We start from the raw sequence: 22,189 nt of genomic DNA, 5'->3' as shown, positions 1-22,189 counted from the left end.
CTTTTTTGTAGTTTCATAAACGTGTCGGAGATGGACCTCCATTAACCGTGACAAATAACAGTTTTTAATGTCCTTTCCTTTGTCGATATATTTCCTTGGAAGCTGATTGGCCGCGAGTCACAACAAGGGCGGGCTCATACCTTGTCTGCCGTCGGTGATTGGTTGTTTTCACGGCGGAAGGAAGACGGATCTACGTTCCTCATTGGGGAGAATCATCAGACGGCCCTTCGCCGGATTGGTCCGTACAGCTGGCGGGAGAAGTTTCCCTCAAAGTTTTGAATTTTCAAACTGGGTTCTTGATTCGCCACCAACCTGCAGGCGGCTGTTGTTCGGAGTTAGCACCGAGCCGGTGATACAAGTAGTTTAATACGCGTTTTTCGGTAAAAAAACAAGAAGAATGTCGGACCCACTGAAGGTAACTACGCTCATGTTTGTATTTTGCTGCTCGCGCACGGTGAAGCTAGCTAACAGCTAGTTCTAGTGCTGGCCGAACGATTAACTCCATGCTAACGGACAAAGATAGCTAGCTGAAGTCGTACAGTAGCTTAAAGCATGGGCGTAATTACTGTTGTCGATGTTTTAGAAAAGCAAATATAGATCATGTAAAATGCACCGGTCCAAAAAAACTGCATTTCTCCATGTGTGCATTGAGGAAAGAAGAGTCGTCCTCTCCCAGACATGTGGTCAAAGCAAATGATTTACATTAAGCAGCTAGTTAGCTAACGCCACAGGTATATATTACATTACATTTCATTTAGTTAACGCCACAGGTATATATTAATGTACTTGGATTTCTACTGCGTGTCAACAACGTCTTTGCTCAGCGGTGTTTACAAACTGGTGCAAATGGTGCTTGTTACTGTAATGTACAGTTATAACAAGCGAAATAAAAACTTAATTCTATTTCCCCTTCTGTTGTGGCAGTGAGCAACTCGATGAATCAGATCCCAGCAGACTGTGCATGGATTATTATTTGCGTTTACCTAATGGCCTGAGTTTTCCTCCATGTCCACATTAACATTTAAGATTCAAATAATTGATAGGAGACGGTTTGAGCATTGTCTGACACTGCAGATGTTGTTTTGTTAACACAGACAGAATTAAAAAAACCAGGAAATTCACATCGCATTTCACTGTGTCACTTGCAGCAAACGTTCTTTGAGAACAAGCCTCTGGAAAAGACAAAGAAAGATCCCAAGAGGATGTCGGTGGAGAGGATCTATCAGAAGAAGACTCAGCTGGAGCACATCTTGCTCCGGCCGGACTCCTACATAGGCTCAGTGGAGCCTGTCACCCAAGTAAGAAGTCGCACAGCAACAACACCTGTGTCTTTTTAAAGTGTAGTGCTTCTCGAGCTAACTTCTATTGATTTTTAGACCTCCCCATATATCTCACTTGAGCTAATGTAACTTATGCACTCGCTGCAAAGTTGCATGATGTCAATAACAAGATTAAAGCCTCAAAGGTTCATATTATACGAATTGATGCATCTTTATCCTTTTTTTCTTTAGCAAATGTGGGTGTATGATGAGGGTGTTGGAATGAACTGCCGTGATGTCATGTTTGTTCCCGGTCTTTACAAGATTTTTGATGAGATCCTTGGTGAGTGAACAGCTCTCATACTTTTAGATGGTGCACATTCTCAAAAGACAACATTTTTGCCATCCCACTGTGGACCTACTATAATGAATCTATTTGTTTTTACATTCTTCCTACAGTTAATGCAGCTGACAATAAGCAGAGGGACAAGCGCATGTCCACCATCAAAGTCAATATTGATGTGTGAGTATTATGACACTGTACACCCAGAATATTTTATATTCTTCCCCAGTGTCTCCTGCAGTCCAAGTTGTCAAGAAACAACTCTGTGTATTCCTAGAAGAATATAATGAAATATGTTTGTATGTTTTCCCTCTCAGTGAAAACAACACCATCAGTGTGTGGAATAATGGGAAGGGTATTCCTGTGGTGCAGCACAAGGTGGAGAAGGTCTTTGTGCCTGCTCTCATCTTCGGACAGCTCCTCACCTCCAGTAACTATGATGACGACGAGAAGAAAGTCACCGGTGAGACTAGTTGTGAAACAATCATTTTCTTTTGATGACAGTGCCCATGCGACATATCCATTGATGAACGTTAAAGAAAATACAATGTTTGAAGAACCTGGGTTTTATTTAAGTAGTTTTGTTCATCTTGCCTATTGGTCATGATAGCATTTATCTCACCATTGACCTTTCTCAGATATTGGCCTGTGATAACAATGCTAGACAACTACATTACAATTTACAAAAAACAATATCTAAAACATATATTAGTAAGTTAAAATTGCAAGAAATTCTCCCTGAATGTATTATGAGGTGGCCGAAGGTCCTTAAATTCACAATGGTTGGGTCGTTGGGACCTTGATTGTTTCTCTGCTGTGCCGGACCGAAGTATTGTTAGTTTTAGCATGCATTGCATCATTTGTCTGTTTCTGGTCAAGGTGAATACATTTAACTAAAGCCGTTCTAGCCAGCCTAGCTAGTTTATGAACATTGTGAAATGCAACTTTATCGATAAGTGGCTTGAGAATGACAAGTACAAGTGGTGGTAAATGCCTGAAAGTACGTATGAAGCAAACTGCGCTGTGTCAAATTGTCCTTTTAACATGGGACAGTGCGGATCAACGTGGTGGAGTCTAACAGACATAAATGTGTTTACTTTGAAGAAGAATATTTTCTATTTTGATGTGTTTCCATTGCACATTTGAATTGTTAATAGCTGTAGACACACTAAATTAGAATTATATGGGCGCCATTAAAGTGCAGACATAGGGCTTGAAAAACTGAACACTGGGTAGTAAACAGAATTTAGAGTCACATATAGAGCTTAGAATAAACTTGCCACTGCCAGGTTTGGTGTTTTATCAGAAGAACCTTTTCCAGACCAGCATCCTAATCCTCATCTCTTCACCAACACTTGTTTTTTAGGTGGACGTAATGGATATGGTGCAAAGCTTTGCAATATCTTCAGCACAAAGTTCACTGTGGAGACTGCCTGTAAAGAGTCAAAGAAATACTTCAAGCAGGTGAGGAGTAGACGAAACTATGTTTTTCTCTTTTCTGTTTATCTTCAACCATATGGGAAAATTTTTATTTTTACTGTATGTCCGTGTTTTCTACAGACTTGGTACGACAACATGGGCAGGACAGAAGATGCTTACATCAAACCCTTTGAAGGAGAGGAATACACATGCATCACCTTCAGGCCAGATCTAGCCAAGTTCAAGATGAGCATCTTGGACAAAGATACGGTGGCACTAATGACCAGGAGGGCCTACGACATTGCTGGAGCCGCTAAGGGTGTCCGTGTGTTCTTCAATGGCAAGAAGCTGCCAGTAAGTTATTTGACTGTTTCCGTTTTTTAGAAAGTATTCAGACTACTATATATTATTTGGGGCATTTATGAAATCCTTTTTTTAACATCTTGAATTGTTACACAGCTTTAATGTCAGATGTATTTTAAATGATACAAACAGCAATAACCACATCCCTCTCTCTACCATTTCTAACTGCCCATCTATTGAGCTTGTTTATGTGCGAGGGACAGTGCTCATTAATCAACACACTAAATACTTTCAATTAGCCAGAGTTGGCTGTATGAGCTAATCTTCATCCATTGTCCCTAGCCAGTTTTTACAAGGCAATCGGAAATATAATGTTCTATTTTATATAATTACAAATATCTACGGATAATTCCTGTGCATTATAGATACCATCCAAACCAACTTTACAACAAACCCATAATTAAAACACCAGATCCCCAAAAAACAATCAAATAACTCAGAATTAAAAACTATTATGGGAATAAAACATACAATGCAACACTTAGAATACAAAGCCTCAAATATACATGTAAACTAAACAACATGAGATAAATTGGAATAGTCACATGTTTGGTTTGCTTTAAGCCACATCTTAAGTTTATATGTAAAGGTTAGATTAGCTCTTTGGATTTTGCTGATGATCACATAAACTTGTATATTAATTGTTCTCCAGGTTACGGACTTCCGAAGCTACGTGGACATGTATGTGAAGGACAAGGTGGATGAGCTTGGTCAGGCCCTCACCATCATCCACGAGTCTTTGGCTGGGCGCTGGGAGGTCTGCCTCACCATGAGCGAGAAGGGTTTCCAGCAAGTCAGCTTTGTCAACAGTATTGCCACGACCAAGGTAATGCTTCATTGTAGTGCGTTAACTGTGTGTTTGTGTGTTGCAGAGTGATTGATACATGAGTCCGGGTTGTGACCCTAATGCCATACCATCATTTAATTTTTTTAAGTGATCTATTGGAATACTGATTGTCAATTCTAATTTGATGTATTTCGTCGGCCCTGATAAAATTCAATTCTTAAAGCAGCTATGAAGCATTTTATGGCTGACTGAACTAGTAGACCAGGGTTCTCTGGCAGCTGAGTACAAGTTTGGCTTCTCTCCCAGTCACTTAGCGTCACTGTGATTAAGACTTATGACATTTATTCTGTAAAAGGGATCTAATGTTTGTCCTTTGGACCTCAGGGCGGGAGGCACGTCGACTATGTGGCTGAACAGGTGGTCGGGAAGCTTATTGAAGTGGTGAAGAAAAAGAACAAAGCTGGGGTGACCGTCAAGCCTTTTCAGGTACAGTCATCATACATATATATATTGTATAATGAAGCTGGAATTGAGTGATTATTGTTATTATATTGAGATAATAAAATATTCAGTTTAACAAAAGATATGACATAGTATTCTTCACTCCTTCTCCATGCAGGTGAAGAACCACATGTGGCTGTTTGTCAACTGCCTGATTGAGAACCCCACCTTTGACTCTCAGACCAAAGAGAACATGACACTGCAGCAGAAGAACTTTGGATCCACCTGTCATCTCACTGACAAGTTCATCAAACAGGTGCTAATGAAAAAAAAATTTGGTGTTTTATTGTTTACCTCAAAGGTGTATTTCTTCAGATTCCTGATTACCCTTCATTTCTGTTCCCAACAGGCCACATCCTGTGGGATTGTGGAAAGTATAATGAACTGGGTGAAGTTCAAAGCTCAATCGCAGCTCAATAAGAAATGCTCAGCTGTCAAGCACACAAAAATCAAAGGGGTGCCAAAACTAGATGATGCTAATGATGCAGGTACTGTCTACCAAACTCATTCTTTCCTCTTTAAATACAGTTTGGCCATTTCAAATGACAAATGATCGGTAATAACCATGTTCTCTGGCAGGTGGGAGGAACTCCATTAGCTGCACGCTGATCCTTACTGAGGGAGACTCAGCCAAGACACTGGCTGTGTCTGGGCTCGGAGTTGTCGGCAGGGACCGCTATGGCGTCTTTCCACTGAGGGGGAAAATGCTCAATGTCCGGGAGGCCACTCACAAACAGGTGAGGCCCAGCAGAAATGTGTCAGCTATTAGATGGCAGCATACTGTTTTTGCAGATCCATAAAGATTCTTAAATGGTGTCTTGGAACACCATTATAATGGGTTCAATCAAAGAAAACCACATTTAGTTTGATAATTAGAATTGAATATTTTGAGGTAAAGGAGGAATATGTCTTTTCATTTCCTGAATAGTAATTTTTAATCATGTAATTCTTTAAGTTTAGCCAACAGCTGAAAGTGAAAATTGTTTGACTCTTCCCTCTCAGATTATGGAGAACGCCGAGATAAACAGCATCATTAAGATCCTCGGCCTTCAGTACAAGAAGAACTACAGCGACCCAGAATCCCTCAAGACTCTGCGTTATGGCAAGCTCATGATCATGACAGATCAGGTGTGCTTTCATCATCTACCGATGTGTCTGATTTACTTAACCAATATTTGTTCTATTGATTTGAAAACCTTTTTTATGACGAATGTTTAGTGGTTAAGTTTATTACTTGCATTTATTACATTAATATGAATGGACTTTACTGTCTTCCTGTGACAGGATCTAGATGGCTCCCACATTAAGGGCTTGCTGATCAACTTCATCCACCATAACTGGCCGTCTTTGCTGCGCCATAACTTCCTGGAAGAGTTCATCACCCCCATCATCAAGGTACCAAAATTCACTGGATGTGTTGGTTTAAAATCTTGGTTGTAGAGGCCAGTAAATCACAGGGATAAATAGTTTGGTTGTATGACTTGTTCTGCTCTAATCACTTTATTATAATTATTATTATAAATATTATTATTGTTATTATATTATTCAAAGTTGGAAAATAATGTGGAGATGTACTAGATAACTGAATCATTGTAGATTTTCTGCCCTGATAGTCTTTCTATATGTATTCTGCTTGAATTTACAACAACACTGCCATCTGGTGGCAAAAGCCTGTAACACTCTGTCTTTTTATTGAATACATGTAAAATGTTGACATAACAGAATGTGAAGACAAAGTGTTTGAAGATGTCTTTTATTTCTCTCTCTGTAGGCGTCTTTCAAGAAAAGTCAGCAGTCTTTCTACAGTATCCCTGAGTTCGATGAGTGGAAGGAAAGTCAGGCCAACCACAAATCTTGGAAAATCAAATACTACAAAGGTTTGTTACAAAAACCCCTGTGTGGTAGTAAGATAGACAAGTAAGCAACTCTTTACACCTGACTATTGTCATGGTTATAGTTTTGTGTATTAATAATTCATCTAAGAAACGATCTCACTTTGTGGACTTTGTCCACACAGGTTTGGGAACCAGCACATCGCAGGAAGCCAAGGAGTATTTCTGTGATATGGAGAGACACCGTATCCCATTCAAGTACTCTGGTCCTGAAGACGATGAAGCTATCACCCTTGTAAGATGTTGCACATCTCTTACTCATTTTCATAGTGTGATTTGCGTCTTGGGGCATCACAACAATCTTGGCAAACATTTTTGACATCACATAATGTACACCCACATGATACAATTTTATTCATCACGAATTACTTGCGAGGATACAATTAGTGTTTGGAATGTAAATAATTCAATTCTTGTCTCTCTTTTTGTTAGGCCTTTAGCAAAAAGAAAGTGGATGAGCGGAAAGAATGGCTGACCAATTTCATGAACAACAGGCGCCAGCGCAGAGAGCACAACCTGCCTGAGGTAACGTCCCAGCCACTGTCAACCATTATGGGATTTTAGTTCTGTTTTCAGTGAAGATTTACTGTATGTTTTGTTGTCTCTTCTCAGGACTACCTGTACGGTCAGGCCACAAAGTCCCTCTCCTATAACGACTTTGTCAACAAGGAGCTGGTACTGTTCTCCAACTCTGACAACGAGAGGTCACTTCCCTGCCTGGTGGATGGTGCGTGAAATGATCATGTTCACAATAAACAAAGAAATGTAACTCATTAGAAATACTGAGAGTCTAACGTGTGTGTGTGTGTGTCAGGTCTTAAGCCTGGCCAGAGGAAGGTGTTGTTCTGTTGCTTCAAGAGAAACGACAAGCGTGAAGTCAAGGTGGCCCAGTTGGCTGGCTCAATTGCTGAGATGTCTGCGTACCACCATGGAGAGGTGAGATAACTTCCCACTTTAATGAGCTTGTGACTCAGTTTACAACACAGACGACTTTTGTTAACTTGCTTTCTTTAGCTGTTCAAACATGTCCTGCGGATAAAGTCAGGAGAATTGGATACAGAGTTTACCCACAGTCCTCCTTTCACACATGCACAACACAGCGGGAGGTTCTCAGCACAGACGCTTTCACAACAGCCACAAATCCTCTGCATTATTCAGGCGAGAGGTGGAGATTTTCTTGTCAACACACAGACACCGGTGTCGGCTCTTATCGCCACAAACTCACTAGACATTTTTGTCTGTGTCTTCTTCGTGTATGACACCAGTTTTTCACAGGGAGGTATTTGTTTTCTTTTTTTGCGTCTGTCACTGTTAGAAGCCTCATTAACCTCCCCCGCTCGCTTATTTAAACTTATTTAGTTTCATTAACTCTAGTGATGTATTTCTTCACAACTCTTCTCATTTCCAGGTCTCTCTGATGATGACCATTGTTGGTTTGGCCCAGAACTTTGTGGGAAGCAACAACATGAACCTGCTGCAGCCTCAGGGTCAGTTTGGAACCAGGTTGCACGGTGGCAAGGACTCTGCCAGCCCTCGTTACATCTTCACCATGCTCAGGTCAGCCGACTCCTCGCATCTACAAAATAGTCTGAAGCCTTTGGCCTCCGGCAGTAATCTACCTGGTTTCAGAATGTACAGGAATTCAGAATTTCGTGGTTTATTTAGTCTGATTTAACATAAAAATCCTTCCACCTTTCTGTCTCTCCAGCCCTCTGGCCCGCCTTGTTTTCCCACCTGTGGACGACAACCTGCTCAAGTACAACTTTGATGACAACCAGCGCGTGGAGCCAGAGTGGTACATGCCCATCATCCCCACTGTGCTGGTGAATGGATCCGAGGGTATCGGCACAGGCTGGGCCAGCAGGATCCCGAACTTCAACATAAGAGAGATCGTCACCAACATCCACCGAATGCTCAACGGCGAGGAGCCGCTGCCCATGGTGAGGACAGGAAGTGTCTGTTGTTGCTCTCTAAAACGATTTTCTGATGTATAAAACAGATGATGAGGGGGATTCTTTTTTTTTTGCATAGCTTCCAAACTACAAAGGCTTCAAAGGCACAATTGAGCAGGTGATGGACAACCAGTACATGAACACCGGCGAGGTCGCCATCATTGATTCCACCAGCATCGAGATATCTGAATTGCCCGTCAAAACTTGGACACAGGTCAGTTTTTTTAAACTTCATCCTTCTTAAGTAAGTTCCATCGTGTACATATTTATTTAGCGGTTAGGGCTTTGATTACCTCTATATGTCATTTCATGTTATTCTGTGTGACTTAGACCTACAAGGAGAACGTGCTGGAGCCAATGTTGAATGGCACAGAGAAGGCTCCTCCTCTGATCACCGACTACAGGGAGTACCACACCGACACCACTGTGCGCTTTGTGGTCCAGATGACAGAAGAGAAGCTGAGGGAGGCGGAAGCTGCCGGCCTCCATAAAGTCTTCAAACTGCAGAGTCCCCTCACCTGCAATTCTATGGTAATGGCTGCCACATACATGCGCACACCTTATATTCCCAAAAGAGAGAAAAGGTCTTATTGCTATCAAGTTTCGTGCACTTCTGAAAAACATCCCCTGTTTTCAAATTGTTTTTTTTTTTCTCCTTTTTTTTTATTTGTTTTTTTTTTTATAGGTTCTGTTTGACCATGTTGGCAGCCTGAAGAAGTACGAGTCTGTGCAGGATATTCTCAAGGACTTCTTTGAGTTGAGGATGAAGTACTATTTGCTGAGAAAGGACTGGTTGGTCGGCATGCTGGGGGCAGAGAGCGCCAGACTCACCAATCAGGCCCGCTTCATCCTGGAGAAAATCGAGGGCACCCTGGTCATTGGTTAGTGGCATGTTGCAAGTTTTTATTTAAAGTACACCATGTGGCAAGTTATTGTTAGGAAGCCTCAATTTAGAGGATAACTTTTGCCATTATTGTTAAGACCTAGACTGTGTTTGTGTATCAACACTGTTTACCTACTTGTAGAGAACAAGCCAAAGAAGGAGCTGATCCGCATGCTGCAGGAGATGGGCTACGACTCAGACCCAGTCAAGGCTTGGAAACAGGCTCAAGAGAAGGTGAGTCACTTTGATCCAAATGGTTTTCAGTGAGGAATGTTGAATAGTCAGCCCCCACTTGTGCAAAACCAATTATTTATTTGTTTTCATGCTTTTAGAATGAGGAGGAGCTGGAGGAGGGTGAGGAGGAGGAAGGAGCAGAGAAGGAAGACCCCAGTGCGCCGGATTACAACTACCTACTCAGCATGCCCATGTGGTTCCTGTCCAAAGAGAAGAAGGAGGAGCTGTGCAAACAGAGGGATGCTAAGGTCTGATGTTCAGCTCTGCCACAAGCTCACTGATGGTCAAAATCCAAACTTTTAAATTGGACTCTATCATCTAAACTTTGCCGGTTTTTCACTCAACTGCTGTTCTACAGATGACCGAGCTGAGCACCCTGAAGAAGAAGATTCCAGCAGACTTATGGAGGGAAGACCTTGCTGCTTTCTCTGAGGAACTAGTGGTATTGACTCTTAATTTTTCTCTTGGTTTCTTCTCTCATAATGTGGCTAATTGACATATCATTATATCCATATTGAGTGTTGATCTACGCTTTGAAACTCTGATTACATTCAGTGTTGTCAGCGTCAAACTTTTCCCTCCTTAATCATCTTCTGCTCTTGTTCTTCCTTACTCTCAGCGCGTTGAGGCAAAAGAAAAGGAGAGTAACATCATGCCTGCCACAAAGGGGACTGGAAAAGGCAGAGCCGTGAAGGTGAAGGTGAAGCAGGAGACTCTGCCCACTCCCCAGGGCCGCCGCGTCATCCCACGGGTTACCAGTGCCATGAAAGCTGAGGCCAACAAGAAGGCTGATCTCAAGAAAGGAGAAGGCAAGAGGGGCAAGAAGATCAAGGTACGTCTCTTCAAATTTCGTGTCTCTTGAACATCCTTATTTGTGAATTGGGGTGGTAGTTGAATCCTCCAAACCCTGTCTGTATCTTGCTGTAGCACAACCCCCAACTGAATGTAAGATGGTGCTTGACTTTGTTTCTGTGATTGCAGAGTGAAGATGTTGTGTTGAAGATGGAGTTTGGCAACGATGCAGAGAACGCAGAGCCAGATGAGGAGCTTGGCTTGGCTGCACGACTGGAAAAGAAAACAAAAACTCAGTCAAAAGAAAAAGGTGGAGAAAAATGTTACCCTACAATGTTTTAGTGCAGAAGCCAACACGGAGCATGTGACTTTCTGTTTGCGCCAGCTCTGATGTACAACCCACGGTGTTGTTTTTTTTAAGGGTTTTTTGAAAGCCAAAATTGAGATTTCACAAAATCAGTTTCACACATGCACAAATCATTTTGCTGCTCAGAGATGAGACATGACAGATACCCACAACTTCTGAATTTAATGGCAGCAATTACTCCACATTTGTAGGGACGGATTCCGGACTGACTCTGGTGATGTGTTGCCATAGTGCTTAAGCTAGCAAAATAATATTTAGTTGGTATGTTTGTGCATTTGTTGCATTTGCATTTGCAGCTTTATTTTGAAATCGCTGACTAAATACAAATTTGCGAACAGTAGTGGACCATTATTAGGATTTTGTTTAGGGTGTCAGTAAAATAATACACTTTCATCTCAAAGTATTGTTTAAAAAAGCGTGATTGCGTTTATATTAAATCTAACTTTTTAAAAAAACGTATTTCTCTTCAGCCGCATCAAAGATAGGCAAGCAGACCACCATTCAGTTCAAGCCTGTTGCCAAGAAGCCCAAGAAGGACCCGTGGTCAGAGAACGAGTCTGAAGATCTGTCCAATGGTGACGCGGAGGAGGTGGTTGTCGCCAGGGGACGCGTTGAGCGTAAAACTAAATGTGAGTCTGACCCTAATCCCCCTCATCACTAAGAGTTAAGACGAGTGTATTGTGACATTTCTCATCGTATGAAAATGCTCTATTTCAGCTATCTGCATGCTCATACACTCTGCATAATCAGCAGATTGTTGTTTTTTAAGCGCTTCCCTTACCCAGACCATGAGACGAGATGTGAACATTCCAGACTTGTTTTGGTATTTTGAATTACAACACAGATGGAACTCATTTCCTGAGTTCTTCCTCTCTTATCTCAATCTACTTCTAACTTGATGACTGATCTATTATGAGCTAGATTCTTGTATAAACCACCCCACCCCCCCCAAAAGAAATTGGATTAATAAAAAACAATACATACATTTGTAAAATCAACCCTTTCTGTTTCTTACCTCCTCAGCTGCAGTAAAGTACAGCGTCTCTGACAGTGAAGATGACTTTGATGACTGGGGGAAGAAGGATGCTCCAAAAGGGAAAGCGGTTATCAGTAGTGACGATGACAGCTTCGCCCCAGACCCCAGCACCATGGTCGACAGCGAAATGGACTCTCCAGCGCCACCACCCAAAGTCCCAGAACCTGCGTGAGTATGAGACAACAGCCTCGATCAATAAAGCTTCTTTCACATTGAGTTTCTTTCTGTTTATTTACCTCATATTTCATAATTTCTATGCAGGAAGAAAGTGACAGAGTGCAAATCAACTGTGAAAAAGGCTGAGACCAAGTCAAGCTGTAAGTATTTTCACAGCAGAACTCTGATGAGTCTGATAAAATGTTGAGCCTGATATTCAACTGTTTTCTCTTTGTGGGTCTGTTCAGCTCAGTCCGATGATCAGGCGCCTGCGTCCAAGGCTCCAGTTCAACGCAAAACCAAAGAGGCTGCGCCCAAGAAAGCTGCAGCTGCCAAGAAACCAGCTGCTCCCAAGAAGAAGGCTGCAGGTATTTATGTTTATTTCATAAAAATGGACTATTCACATTGAATAGTCCAACGTGTAAATGTGCCAGATTTAGCCATGCAGGCTAGTTTATAACTGCAGGTTGAATAAACATACAAATTACACATTAACACGTGTATGATAAACACAGAATTTCATGCAGAGACTTGGCATGAATAAAGAATAAATGACATTTACAAAGGAAAGCGGAAGGTACAAAACTACAAATGATTGGTAAAACAATAATATGTGAAGTTAGAAAGTGGAAAAAAGTAATAAAAAAAGAAAACACGCGTGTAAGTATGAGGAGCTTAGTGCTGCTAGTATCATACAGGAAAAAGAGCAAATGTATGGTTTTAATTGGAAAAGTTTTAATTAATTTTATTATTTAATTAGATATATTTTTCACATAAAATTATAGTAACAGTAACGACCCTCACAAAAGTTAAATTGTAATATGTGTGATATATTTCTTAAAATCGTATAGATTAGAAACTTAAGGTGAGTGTTGCATCCTTAGCTAATTACCATATTTGAGTGTGGTTTGTTTTTCTTGTTCATTTCTCTTAGATGCGAAGCAGCCGTCGATCCTGGACGCTCTCTCTAAGCCCAAACCTTCCTCCAAAACTGCTGCCAAGCCCATCCCTTCGTTTGACTCCAGTGATTCAGAAGCTGATGTTAAAGTTACAATGGCGAAGCCCGTTCTCAAGCGGAAACAAGTCGTCAGCTCCGACTCCGACTGCAGCTCCGACAACCTCATGTCACGCCTCATGACCAAAACGAAGGCCGGCAGCAAGGTCCGCTTTCACACTGAATTCAGAGTTTTCCATTGAAGCCTCTAGAGGCTTATTTAGGGATTTTTAAGTCTCTTAACACCTTGTTTGTGCCTGAATATTTTCTCTGGTACAGAAAACGAAGAAATGGGACGAGGATGACAGCTTCCAGGTTTCAGATCAGGAGGCGGCAGAACCTCCCAAAGCCACAGCACCGCGGGAGAAGCCCTCACGTGGCCGCAAACCTGTGACCTACATCCTGGACTCCGACTCAGATGAAGACTTTTAAATTTTGCCTCCAAGTTAAACTTATTTTTTATTTCAAGATTAAAGACAAGTTCTTTAGTAAGTTTAACACATATGTTGTGCCATGTGGTTAAAACGGCTTCACTTTAATCACTAGAAGTATGGTGGCTGTACACAACCGGGGCCTGAACACGTCCTGTAGAGGCTCAAATTTCAGATTTGTTGCACATCAAAGAAAACAGAATTTTAAAAACATATTTGTTTGTGGTTTGTTGACCTGGTTCTATGTGTTGGTCAAGTTTTAAGCCTTAAAATGTATTACTTGAAAGTTCCTCTTTTTGTAATCCCATGATGTTTTGTCCTGTAAATATTTCAATGGCTGTTCGTTTTTATATGTAGAAAAATAAAGCTAACATGTTTGTACTGATTTGTTTTCTCGTGGAATTTCAATTTGCATGAAAATCTTGCTCGACCGCTAACGTCTCATGAACCATGTCGCCGATTGTGTCTGTACAAGTCAGGTTCTCGTGTGTGTGCGCGCGTGTGTGTGTGTGTGTGTGGGGAGGGGAGGAGCATCTGTGACATGTAGTAGATTCACTGAGGAACGGGTCATTTGGAAATATGAATGGGTGAGTATCATTTTAATTCAGAAGTTGGCGACTAACTTTATAGCTTATGTTTTTTATTCACAAGTTCTGTTTGATCATTGACAGTTGAAGCGATAAGTTATCGGTATAATTAGCCACAATAAAAGTTAATCAGTTGTGATAATGACACAGAATGGTGTTTACAGTAAATACAGTGGTTTTAATGAAGCTGGTCAGTGTTGTCTTTGATTAACTGGGAAGTTGTGACTGAACAAATCCTAAACTTAGAACCACTGAGCTGAAAAACTGCCAGACGTGTTGTGATGCCAGTGATTGCAAATCAGAGCTTGCTTCAGTCGTTTTTTACATTTTCTCGTGTGAGCCCCTGTGACCAGGGAAGCCGGTGGTACAGCTTAGAACAGATCCTTCCTGCCATTTAGGAAGCGCTTTGAAAATGCTCATCAAGATTTAGCCTTTCTCTGGGTAAACATCACTTCTGTTAGGGACTCTAGTGGGTGAGGAATTTCCTTAAACCGCCGCCGCCCTGTCAATTATAAGCAGCGGCAAGACCACAATCACAGGCCATTTGGAGCGAGTGAGAGCAACACAAGTCAGGGTGGACATGAGCTTAACGTCTGGGTTGGATGTGATTTTATTCCTTTGAGTCATACCTGTGTGGCAGGAGATAAACGAGAAGAGCCCCAGAAGGGATTTTTTTGGGGTTATCAGAGGTTTAGGTTCAGGGTGTCTCTGAAACACCTTTTGCTGAACCTGTTCTGTGATCTAATCGCATCTGAGTCGAGTTTCAGACTCAACCAGCCGGTGTTTTTCCACAGGTTGCAGCTTGTAAGTGACTGAGACTAACTTCATCTTGCTTAAGCCCTCACAACTCCAAATAAAAACCCATACTCAGGGGTATAGTACAGGCCAGGGTTGCTGTTTTATTCCTTGAATTGCTGTTATTGCAGGTTGTATAATCATATTTTACTTTTGGTTCCAGGTCTTTGGACTCTGAGGCGCTATCACTGACTCAGACGCAGGAGCCGGGGACCAAACTTTGACCTGCAGATCACTCTCACATTGAGTCATGAATTTGGGATAACAGGATACTGTAGTTTCTGTTTTCAGCCAGAGGCAGCTTTCACTCTGAGAAGGAAAGGTGGATAAATCACCGGACTCCCAAGGATCCATACCCAGGACACTGCTGCAATCATGGGGGAATGGGGCTACCTCGGCGGACTCTTCGACACCCTCCAGGCCCACTCGCCGATGCTTGGCCGTTTCTGGCTCTTGCTCATGCTCGTGTTCAGGATACTGATCCTGGGAACCGTCGCCAGTGACTTGTTTGATGACGAGCAGGAGGAGTTTGCCTGCAACACCCTCCAGCCGGGCTGCAAGCAGGTGTGCTACGACATGGCCTTCCCCATCTCCCAGTACCGATTCTGGGTGTTCCACATTGTCCTCATCGCCACCCCATCTCTGGTCTTCCTCATGTACGCCATGCACCACCACAACAAGAGGGAAAGATGCTCCCAATCCAGCATAACCAGCAGCCAGCAGCAAAGAGAGGACCGGCGCATACGGAGGCTCTACATAGTCAACGTGGCCTTTCGCATAGTGGCAGAAGTTGGCTTCCTGGTGGGCCAGTGGCAGCTGTACGGCTTCAAGGTGGAGGCCCAGTTCCCCTGTAGCCGCTTTCCCTGCCCTTACACAGTGGACTGCTTCACCTCCCGCCCTGCAGAGAAAACCATCTTCCTCTGCTTCTACTTCATTGTAGGGGTGATAGCAGCCGTTGCCAGCTGTGCTGAGTTTCTCTACGGCTCCATGAAGTGGTTTTGCAAGGGCCAGAATCCCTTCCCCAAAGAGCGCTCCTGCGACTGCCAGAACCTCCAAAACTACAAGCAAGAGGAGGAGGAGGAGCTGGCCAAAGGAAGGAAGGGGTCACAGAGTGCGCCCGGCAGCGTGAGGCTGAAGGGAGGTTCGCAGAAGAGCAGTCGAAAGGTCTCCAAGCACAGGGGCAGCAAACTTGTGAGCTGCAAGACATTCATGGTGTGAGAGAGAGAGAGAGAGCCTTGGGGCTGTCGTCGTGTACGGTCGTCTTTCTCTTTGTTAATGTATTGTTAAGTATCTTTTTAATTCCTGTAATTCATTGCATTTCATTCTTAAAGAGTTGAGGAGTTGTTTATGATGACACATCATGAGGAAATGCTCGAGAGACAAGACTGATGATAAGACGGATGCGTGCCAGATATTCATTACAGACGACAAAAGACAGAGGAGGGAAACCGTGTGAATTACTTTCGTTACACAGTGTAACAATGACTTGATCTTTGTTTTAAAGAGAACTGATTGCACATCCTTGTATCACATCCTGTGTGATGGGAAAACAAACCCTGAAGCAGTATTTAGAGAACACTGTGTCATTCTAGTGGTTTTGCACATTGAAGTCAGAATTTATAAATGACATTAACTGTCTCTGAAACCTGGAAACCACCTTTATTTAAACTCTTTCTTAGGAACTATGCTTATTCACTTTCCTGCAGCAGCCACAGTTGGTCAGCTTGAAAGACTGGAGACAGGAAATATAATGAAAATGTCTAAACTCTTCATGTGGATTCATCTGGTGACAGAGGGACTTTGAGTTAAACTGAACTAAGACACTAAACATTTGCGCAGTAATTTTACTAAGGTCTTACGTTTGTCTATCTACATTTATCAATGTAAGATCGACCATGTTTGATATTTTGGTACAACTTTATAATAATGCACCATTTATAATAAAGGGTTTTAGCTAATTGTTATTGTTAATAGTTAAAAATGTATTTGATAAAACTCTAAAGATCAGTCATAAGCCATAATTAAAATCAACTTTTGCATTACCAGGTTGTGAAAAGTGCCTTTTTGACTTAACCTCTGATTGGACCGACACCTTCTGCGCTAAAAGGGATTTTCACAATTTTTTTTAACCCAAACGTTATAATGGCTTGTAACTGGTCTATAAATCAATAATAACAATAATAGATCATGAATATTAATAAACTAATTTGTGATAACCTGCAAACCTCTCATAAAAGGTTTATCAAAAGCAGTTTATTACAATGGTAATTCACTTTTCAGTCAATCCCATTAAAATGGCTGATTCAGGTTTGTAATATTTCAGGTTTGTAACATTTGTAACCATGTTTAAATGTATGAACAAATATTGATTTCTTCTCTACTGTGAAGTTCATGTTCCCACAATTCAGTTGTCAGCTAAAATGATATCATGCAATGGCTGCAAAAAATGGTGGAAACACTTTTATCCTTCGATTTTCATTTTAAATTCAAAGAGGAATTACACTGTGATGTCTCTCTGCTCTAAACGGCTTTGTCATGTGCATCAGTGTGAATGAAAAAACATGAACCTGTTGTGGAGGAGGTTTTAATGTCTCCTGGTGACTGTGCAGATCTCAATATAGAGTTTAGAAGACTGTTTTCACATTCATCTGTTGAAGAGGGGAAATCCTGAACCTCAGTTTAACACAAACACGTTAATACAAACATTATATATCATTTACAACACAATGTATCTTTGTATGCAGCTGGAACATGTGTCCAGCACTTAAACTATATATTAAACAATTTGCTGCAGATTCATAGATTTTGTATTTTTCAATATGTGAATATTTTTCTACAACTAAGTATATTCAACTTTTTGTGGTTGACCATCCATCCATCCATTATCTATGCCAATTATCTGACTTAGAGATACAAATATACAACCATTCACTCTCACATATCATATCTAATTAACTTAAACCGAAAAACATGAATACAAAATACATACATCCAATTTAAAGCGCTTGTGGTGTGTGGTAGAAAGCGTTTATGACTTCTATGAAAACCAAACCCATAAGTTATACAAAAGATAAAGTACAAAACAAACATAGCCTGTATCATTTATATATTAATGCTAAAGAGAAATAAACAATATAAAATCCAAAATACCAATTCAAGCAGAGTGTTTTCATATCTCTAAAAAAAATCTGGATCTGAAACTTGAATTTGCTAGGTTCTGCTTTCGACTCAAATAGAGAAATATTTTAACATTTCATATAAAGCTTGTACTTGTACCCTGAAATGAAGATTTGTGAGTTGTGTGCACTTCTGTTTTCAGGCCTATTTCTTTGTACAGTCAGGTTTATTCAGGCACTCTTTCTTCAAGGCTTTTGAATATGTTATGTAAGCTTTATGTAGGTTACTGTGATCCTGTTGTCACGTTGCACCAAATCTCCATATCCCTCTCTTTTACCGTTTTTAAGTTTTTATCTCCTAAAGCAAATCAACCTCCTGCAGAACAACCGTCGTATCACGTGCACGAAACATGAAAATACATCGTAAAACCACCACGTTAGTTCAGTAAAGCACATAACCTTGCGTGTAGGTGCACTTGGTTGACAGTAGGTGGCAGCAGAGGAGCAGAAAATGACGCTGGCGTGAATAATGAAGCTTTCATCCTCGGCGAGATGACTTCATCCGCTGCCACACTATTCCTCTGACAGCGTCCACCACTCGGAGTCATCCCGGGGGCATCTGACACCGAGGCTGGCGACCCACGCGTCCTGAAACAATGTCATGTTTCATTCAGCCGTTCCACCTTTAAAAAAAACAAACACTCACAGCTCCATGTGACTGGGGATGAGCTGAATCTGTTGCTTTTTGATGATCACTTCCATATTTACGACGCAAGGAAAACGTGATCAACCTTTGACAGCTCCAGAGGTCACTGATCCAAGTGACTCATCAGAATACAAAGTCCTCTGAATACCCTGCAAACAGGTTTATTTCTGACTCACACACACACACACACACACACCTCCTGCTGTTCCCTGGACGCATCATATATGCAGATTGCATAGCGGTGCGGGCTCTTTGATGTGCATAGAACAGAATTCTAGATGTGTTTTATATAACCGCTCCAGAGGGAAGGAAAGCGGAGTCGAAGAGGATTAGCATCAAAACTTTTCCCCATTTCCTTTCGTGTGCCTGCGTCTCTACCTCTTCAAGTCTGCCTTGTCAAACTGGAAGTCTGCCTGTTTCTCTCTCTGTCTATATCTTCTTCTCCCCAGACGTTCTCTCTCTCTCTCTCTCTTTTTCTTTTTCTTCTTCTTCTCTTTTTTTTCCATGCCTCTCCATTCTTCGCTCCATCTTTTCTGAATCCGGGGAGGCCTCGCTGCTGGAGTCTGTCTCACAGAAAATGTAGGTCATCTGTTTTCAGAGACTCCCTTCACACCAACACCAGAGGAGGGAGGGAAAAGTGATAACATCTTTCTGTGCTGCACACATGCACGCACGCACGCACGCACGCACGCACGCACGCACGCACGCACACGCACACACAGTCATGTCTAAATGACTTCAGAGGACATTCTAATTCATTCCATTGATTTCCGTGAGAATTACTCAAACCTTAACCATAGTTACTACTTACCAAAACCTAACCTCAACCCAAACCTAAACCTAACTTTAACTAAAACTTAACCTAAAGCTAATCTTTACCCTAAACCTAACTTTGATCTAAACCTAAACTGAACCTACTCCTTGACCTTAACATAAAGCAAAACTCAACCTTAATCAACTTTAAACTAGAACCTGACCTAACCTAAATCCTAACCTTAACCTAACCACAAACCTTAAACTAACCTTAACCTTAACCCAAGCTTAACCTAATACAACATTTTAACCTTAACCTAAGAGTAAACCTAACCTTAACCTATACTAAATCCTAACCTTAACCTTACATTAAACCTAAAACTAACCTTAACCCAAGCTTAACCTAAAACTAAATCCTAACCCTAACCTAACCTTAATCTCAACCAAGGCTTAATTTCAAGCTAAACCTAACCATAACCAAAAACTTATCCAAACCTTACCTCAACCTTACCCTTGACCTTAAACTCAACCTTAACCTTAACCCTTTCCGTTTATATCTCAACCTAAACCAAAACCTAAAACCAACCTTAACCTAATCCTAAATGTCCTCACCATAAAATAATTTACGTTGTGGGGACTAGATTTTTGTCCCCATAAGGAAGACAAGTCACCATAAAGTTACTGTAGCAAACAGTTTTAGGTCCCCACAATGTCAGTAATACCTGGACCACACACACACAGGCAGCTCCAGCAATGTCTCATTCAAGGTGAAGGGAGTAGAGAGAGGAAGTGGTGTGTGTGTGTGTGTGTGTGTGTGTGTGTGTGTGTGTGTGTGTGTGTGTGTGTGTGTGTGTGTGTGTGTGTGTGTGTGTGTGTGTCCGTGTCCGCTCCACTGGGGGCTCTGTCAACACTCACCTGAGCTCACTGACAGCCCCACATGCCGCCTCTCTGAGCATCTCACCTTCTGCTGAGTCACACAGGGACGGCACTAAGAAGACTGTGTTTTTCAAGACGCATCATTCCCGTAGTTTGCTCCACACAGATAAGATTAACAACTCACTCTGCTGCATTACGCTTTGATTTGGTTTATTCACGGCACAGTGCCCAGTCCGTCTCAACAGCTTGTTTACTGGCCTGACTTTGGCTAAACTTGTGACCCAATAGTGTTGACTCCAGTCAAAGTGAAGAAAACACTAAACATAATTTAAGAAAAAATGAACGACAACAATTTGATATAATTTGCAAGGAGGTTTCCTGGAAATATAATGTCATGTTAAAAGATGATAGTAGAAAATAAACAGTTCAGTGAAAGTACCCTCTTCTTTTACTTGAGTTCATATTAAAAAAACATAATAAATGATATATAGTTATGAGCTGATGTTGCTAAATGTTCATAGAAAAAGTAGCTCGATAAGACAAAGCACGTTTATGTATCTGCTGACCTGCTGTGGTGGAACGCTGCGATAATTTCAAACTCAATTTTACGCTTATTTTGGAAAAAGCGAGTTGTGCTGTCAGTGATTTACAGTTAATTGTCAGAGTGCCAATTGAACACTTTTTCCATTTTCCCTGTAATTGGTTCCACATTAAATGGTCATTTATAGAAAGCGTCCTGAGAAACTGCAGCAAACATCATCAGTTTCTTTCCAGAAAAATGAAAAGGGAAATGATAGAGCATGTTAAAAAGCCAATTCAAATAAAATTCCAATGTGAGCATTGGTCCACGCTCTGTTAGCTTTCATTCTGCTTCACTTTCCATGAGTGGCTATCAGATGTTAAGATGCTCTCCCTGATGTCTACAAACTCCCGTCCTTATATCTTGATGTGATGGTTTATTTAATTATTAACAGGGTCAGATTAACCCGTCAGGGGGGAAAAATAAGGCATAAATTCCAATTTACACCTAGTTCTTACATCACTCTTGGGTCAGAAGCGCATTTTGAAAAATACAAAAAAAACTGGGCAGGTAACTCACAGGGCGAGGGAGGCCTGGCTGAATGTCAGTGTCACTGTCAGTCACGTCGTTGGGCTATATGTAAAATGAAGAGCGACACAGAATCGCAAGGCGCCTGTGCTACAGAGGGCTCTTTAGAATCCCCTGAAGTGGGCATCAGTGTGGTGGAGGACCATGGTGGTCAGGAGCCCAAAGCCGGAGCTCTTGAAGTTGAGGCAGTGCAGGTGCAGGAGAGGGTAGAGACCCGACTCTGAGTGATAATGTTCATTTAGAGGGTTAGTGAATGTTTGAATAAGTTAAAGCCATGTAACTACCATGAATATCTTTGTAGGTCTGACAAAGAAGTCCAACGAATCAAAAGGAGGACTAGAGTCAGTGGGTTCCATCCTGTGGGAAATATTTGTGCATCAGAGGAAAACACCAGTGTATCACAAAAGTCTGGAGGATCCTCTGGGGACCATAAATGTCGAAACTAAATTGAATGTCAATCCATAAATAAGTGGTTTAGATATCTCTGTCTATGCGAAAGCTGTGACCTGACATTTATCATATGATGTCAACACATGTATGGATGTTGTGTGTGAGCGGAGGTGTACACGCTGCAGAGGATCGTCCTTTATGACCATCTGTGGCACTGACGATGACATATGCGTTTCTGCGACCTCTGACCCCCGACACACAACTCGCCACAGAGCCGGTTGTGTGTCGTCGAGGACGGCACAGCGGCTTATATCTCTGTCTTCCTCCCTCGAAGCCGCTGAAGCGTGCCGGGCAAGTTTATGGCGTCGCCGAGGAGCTAGGGGTCACCGCACATCACACCTCGCCACTCCATCTCATTTTCCCCCCGTTAGCCATCCATCTGTCCCGCC

General features: G+C 41.8%; 2 protein-coding genes across 2 annotated transcripts; both read left to right on the top strand.

The window, feature by feature from the left end:
* Positions 1–258: 258 nt before the first annotated feature.
* top2a (DNA topoisomerase II alpha) lies at positions 259–13,794 on the top strand. Its single transcript, XM_035146245.1, has 35 exons — positions 259–415; positions 1,149–1,298; positions 1,512–1,602; positions 1,719–1,782; positions 1,920–2,065; positions 2,969–3,066; positions 3,163–3,375; positions 4,037–4,210; positions 4,556–4,657; positions 4,791–4,928; positions 5,022–5,160; positions 5,252–5,409; positions 5,675–5,800; positions 5,957–6,067; positions 6,444–6,549; positions 6,690–6,799; positions 6,997–7,089; positions 7,177–7,291; positions 7,379–7,500; positions 7,973–8,121; positions 8,273–8,504; positions 8,596–8,730; positions 8,847–9,047; positions 9,202–9,397; positions 9,542–9,633; positions 9,732–9,881; positions 9,992–10,075; positions 10,253–10,465; positions 10,615–10,735; positions 11,263–11,421; positions 11,816–11,996; positions 12,090–12,145; positions 12,233–12,352; positions 12,919–13,145; positions 13,258–13,794. Exons 1-35 carry the CDS (start codon positions 398–400, stop codon positions 13,408–13,410), a joined length of 4,743 nt encoding a protein of 1,580 aa, XP_035002136.1. The 5' UTR covers positions 259–397; the 3' UTR covers positions 13,411–13,794.
* Positions 13,795–13,932: 138 nt separating this feature from the next.
* LOC118100131 (gap junction delta-3 protein-like) lies at positions 13,933–17,590 on the top strand. Its single transcript, XM_035144886.1, has 2 exons — positions 13,933–13,996; positions 14,955–17,590. The coding sequence occupies exon 2, from the start codon at positions 15,167–15,169 to the stop codon at positions 16,007–16,009; it is 843 nt and encodes a 280-aa protein (XP_035000777.1). The 5' UTR covers positions 13,933–13,996; positions 14,955–15,166; the 3' UTR covers positions 16,010–17,590.
* Positions 17,591–22,189: the final 4,599 nt, after the last annotated feature.

This window comes from Hippoglossus stenolepis, chromosome 21 (genome assembly GCF_022539355.2).
Source record: "Hippoglossus stenolepis isolate QCI-W04-F060 chromosome 21, HSTE1.2, whole genome shotgun sequence".
Classification (NCBI taxonomy): Eukaryota; Metazoa; Chordata; class Actinopteri; order Pleuronectiformes; family Pleuronectidae; genus Hippoglossus; species Hippoglossus stenolepis.
This window is presented reverse-complemented; position numbering and strand designations above follow the sequence as displayed.

Excerpts from the sequence above, each read along its gene's own strand:
- top2a (XM_035146245.1), top strand. Across the intron at positions 3,376-4,036 it reads TCAATGGCAAGAAGCTGCCA|GTTACGGACTTCCGAAGCTA; the intron begins GTAAGTTATTTG and ends ATTGTTCTCCAG. Across the intron at positions 6,550-6,689 it reads GAAAATCAAATACTACAAAG|GTTTGGGAACCAGCACATCG; the intron begins GTTTGTTACAAA and ends TTGTCCACACAG.
- LOC118100131 (XM_035144886.1), top strand. The coding sequence starts at position 15,167 with ATGGGGGAATGGGGCTACCTCGGCGGACTCTTCGACACCCTCCAGGCC.